Source organism: Triticum urartu, chromosome 2A (genome assembly GCF_056163025.1).
Source record: "Triticum urartu cultivar PI428250 chromosome 2A, HENAU_Tu73, whole genome shotgun sequence".
In the NCBI taxonomy this organism is placed as follows: domain Eukaryota; kingdom Viridiplantae; phylum Streptophyta; class Magnoliopsida; order Poales; family Poaceae; genus Triticum; species Triticum urartu.
Window position 1 is genome coordinate 752,263,497 of NC_141874.1, and position 4,290 is coordinate 752,267,786.

At 52.4% G+C, this 4,290-nt stretch overlaps 1 protein-coding gene across 1 annotated transcript; it reads left to right on the forward strand.

The window, feature by feature from the left end:
- Window positions 1-1,879: 1,879 nt before the first annotated feature.
- On the forward strand, window positions 1,880-3,398 carry LOC125540408 (uncharacterized). Its single transcript, XM_048704020.2, has one exon. The coding sequence runs from the start codon at window positions 2,000-2,002 to the stop codon at window positions 2,879-2,881; it is 882 nt and encodes a 293-aa protein (XP_048559977.2). The 5' UTR covers window positions 1,880-1,999; the 3' UTR covers window positions 2,882-3,398.
- The last annotated feature ends 892 nt before the right edge of the window (window positions 3,399-4,290 follow it).

Below are 4,290 nucleotides of genomic sequence, written 5' to 3' on the forward strand. Positions count from 1 at the left end.
ATTTTTTTGCCATGGCAAATACCTTTTCTCCCATGGCAAACACTAAACTTAGCGCATGGCAAATCCATTAAGGTTAGCACGACAACTTCTATTACCCATGGCAATCCGTTCATTTTTTACATGGAAAATTATTGTTTTTTAGACAACTTTTATTACCCATGGCAATCCGTTCATTTTTTCACATGGAAAATTCTTTTTTTAGACAACTTTTATTACCTATGGCTATCCGTTCATTTCTTTACATGGAAAGTTCTTGTTTTTTAGACAACTTTTATTACCCATGGCAATCCGTTCATTTCTTTACATGGAAAATTCTTGTTTTTTAAGCAACTTTTATTACCCATGGCAATTTGTTCATTTTTTTCACATGGAAAATTCTTGTTTTTAGACAACTTTTATTACCCATGGCTATCCGTTCATTTCTTTACATGGAAAGTTCTTGTTTTTTAGACAACTTCTATTACCCATGGCAATCCGTTCATTTCTTTACATGGAAAATTCTTGTTTTTAGGCAACTTTTATTACCCATGGCAATCCGTTCATTTTTTACATGGAAAATTCTTGTTTTTTTAGCCATGGATCGGGGGAAATGTAGTTTATACAAAATGGCAATTTTACACATTTGTCAACTACAACTTGAATATGCATTTTGTCATGGCACTTTTTGGCCTTTTTCAATGTTATTTGACATGCATGTCAATTTTCTTACACAAAAAAGATGTCAATTTAAATTAAAATACCATGGCAAATTTTAGTATTCATCTGGCATGTCATTTTTTGTTTTATAATTTGTGTTATGTCACGTACAAGGCAATTTTGCTTGTACATAAGATGGCAATTTTAATTCAAATAAGATGGAAAATTTCTTAACATGCATCGTGCGATGGCAATTTTTTGTTCTTAGTTTCTGTTTGTAATGTTCATTTTTCCATGGCTATTTCTTGAAATAAATTTTCACCATGGCAAATTTAAATTGCCATGCGTTCTTTATTAGAGATATTTCTTATAACTTTTGTTTTAGAAATAAAAATGTTGTAAACTTGGCATTATAAAAATACAACATCATGCAAAATTGTAAATATTTTGTTCTACTCGACCGTCAATTTTTTTGGAAATTTCACTTGTTGTGAAAAATCATGGCAATTTTTATTTGTTATGGGTATAATTTAGTCAGGGCACCAAAAGTCCATTTCCAGTATTCTTTTCACCTTCTGTAGCTCCACTCGCCGTCCAAATTGTAAATTATGGCAGTGAACGAGGCATCGACCTAGGCCGAACGATCAGGCATTATCGGGGTCCAGAAATGCCTTGTGGGTCTGCATATGAATTAATACGTTTTGTGTCGATGTTGCACTTATATTTAGTGTTTCCTAAAATAATTCGATTATGTTTCTCAGGAGGAAAAAAAATCGTAATCAGGGAGCGGCGATGCAGGCGCAGCGGCCTGCGAGGCGACGCGTTTGTCACGCGAAAGCCATGGCCGCGTCACGTGAAACGCCTCAGCACGCCACGGCAGTGACCAGTCCATCCATCCATCCACCCATCACTGCCCCACCACCGCGCGAACACGTGCCCCGCTGGCGCCGCGCGTGCCGCCGCGCCCCGCTGGCGCGAGCCTGGCCGCGCACCCCCTCGCACGTTTCGCCCTCCGACGTGGCGCCCTGCGACCCCGGTCAGTCAGTCGGTGGCCCACGCGGCCCGCCGGGGCCCGCGCACCAGCACCTTCCCATTCCTTCCCTGGATCCCGTGCCGCGCCCTCTTGCCTTGCCTTGGCTCGCAAGGAAAGACAGAGACCACTTCCCCCCCTCCGGCCCCACCGCCATTACCATTGGCCCAGCCCAACCCAACCGCCTACAATCCCTGTATATAACCCCCCGCTCCCCCCTCCTCCCCGTCCCAATTCCAATTCCCCTTCCCCTTCCCCACAGACTTCCGACCCACGCCACCGCCGATGCCCACCCGCTGCTAGTCTAGTCCAGTCGTCGAGAGGCTCGGAGCGATGGGCGAGATGGAGTCGACCTCGCCGCCGCCGGGAGGCGCGGGCGGCGCGGTGCTGCAGGTGGTGTTCGTGGACGGCGAGCGGAGCGTGGACCTGGGCACGGTCACCGTGCAGCCGTCGCTGGGCGTGCGGAAGCTGCAGGCGGTCGTGGCGGACCGCGTCGGCGTCGCCCCGCAGCAGATCTCGGCGTCCCTGGCCCGGCCGCGGCGCCAGCGCCGCGTGCCGCTCGACGAGGGCGCCGACCTCGCCGCCGCCGTGGCCCGCGAGGGCGCCGGCTGCTACGTCCTCGCCGGGCTCCGCCGCTCCCGCCGCGACCGCCGCGGGGGCCGCTCCAGGCGCGACAGGAAGGGCGCGGGCGCGGGGACGGGGCCTCAGCAGCCGCTGCTGATGGCGCCAACGATGGCCTCGGAGCGGACCATCCTCAAGCGCCTCCCGTCGACGGATCTGGCGTCCCTGGCGGGCGCCGCGTCCCCGGTGGCCGCGTTCGGCGGGTGGGACTACGAGGCGCAGCTGCGGGAGCTCCAGCGGCAGCACGAGTGGTACATGATGAGCACGGCGGCGCCGGATCCGTACCTCCTCCCGCCGCTCCTCGACGACCCGCCGGCGGCGCTGTGGCCGGCGCGCCCCTCGACGCCCTGCCCCGACTGCGAGGCGGCCGCCGCGCTGGGCCTGCGCGAGCCGGCGTTCCACTGGTGCGTGCGCGACGCGGTCACCGTGGGGTTCCGCTCCCCGGTTGGCCCAATCGAGCGCCCGTCCACTGCCAGGAGATCCCCGTCCCAGACGCCGTCGCCGACCCCGTCGCCGCCGCCGCCGTTTCAGCCCACCGCCGGCCGCCATCTGCCGTCCTTCCTCCATCCAGGCCTGACGCCGCTCTGCTACTAGCCGCCCGCCCGTCCGTCCGTTAATTAGTAGAAGAAGGTGTAGAAAAGCAAAAGGGGAATTGGGCCATGGTTGCGTGCGGGGTTTGTGCACTGGGGGAGGAGGAGCAGAGGACAAGCGAAGGCGACGACTCCAGAGAAGAGAAGAGAAGAGTAGAGAGGAGGCTGCCTGCCCGCCTGCGCGGTGCCCGGCTGGACACGTTCCGGCTGGAAGATTTCTTTCTGTTTATGTTCCGTGTTTTGCTGGGGTGGTTGGGCTGTGCTGTGCTGCTAGTGCTGTGTGACAGCTGGTGTGGTGCGTGTGTCCGTCCGGGCTGTTGGACGAGTCCGCAGATCCATCCCTCCCTCCCTCTGGAATCCTTCTCTGTTTTTTTTCTTTTTCTTTTCCTTTGTTTAGTGAGAGAGAGATAGTGAGTGAGAGAGAGAGAGCCCAGTGGATTATGGGCGATATTGGTAGTTGTTTCTGGTATATCGAAGTGGTATATGCAGATGAAGAAACATGAATTTCACCGTGCCAAAAATTCTGTGTACTGTCTTCTCTTTTCTTCTGATATTTTCCTTAGCACCACAAGAAGAGCTGCGAGTTGGGGGCAGGCAACGTGGAAAATGAGCGTTGGTTTCCACGCCGAGGCTGATGTGTTGGTACTACTGCTGCCGTGTGACGTTGAGCGATAGCAGACGGCGACGTAGTACGTGATGTTTTTTTTTTGAAGCTCCAGGACGTGATGTTGTTATTCCCCGTTCTAGAAAGGTGGCGAAAATTCCGCCATTCGCACGTACACTGACCGGCCAGTATCCCGTCCGTCTCTCGGATATTTTTATAAGGCAAAAGTCTGAAAAAAACCTTGACTTAGTAGTTGAAGTCTAAAATGAACCCTAAACTCCAAATCCTTAAAATTAGCACCCTGTCTTACATAATCCCGGTCTATCCCGACCCTTCTTGTCTCCGCTGGGATTACACAAAATAAAGATACATAGAAAACACATTTGGACTTGTACGTGTGACATGATAGGAAAAACTCATTAAAAAAAATTGGGCGCTTATAGACGCCGGCGCGCCGGCCGAAAGTTTGGGTCGGTCGAGCCCAAGCCGTTGGACGTGAGCCGTGCGGCCGTTGGATCCAGACAAGAAAAAAACAACTCGTCCCTAGCTTCTTCTTCTTCGGGTTGTCAGGGTGGATCCCCATGTCCCGCTCAGGGAGCTTGCCTCCTATCCGGGTCGCAGCTCGGGAGGAGAAGGGAGGGGATGCGCGTGCATGAAGGCTAGAGATAGGGGATGGAGGTGTATAGGAAAGAAGGCGTGTCACACAGGGCCACTGCGTATTGCACGTTGGGCCAGCGTGGTGTGCGAGCGCCCAATGTTTATCTAAAAAAAGTCTTTAATTTCAACTAAAACTAGCTTCCTCAATTTTA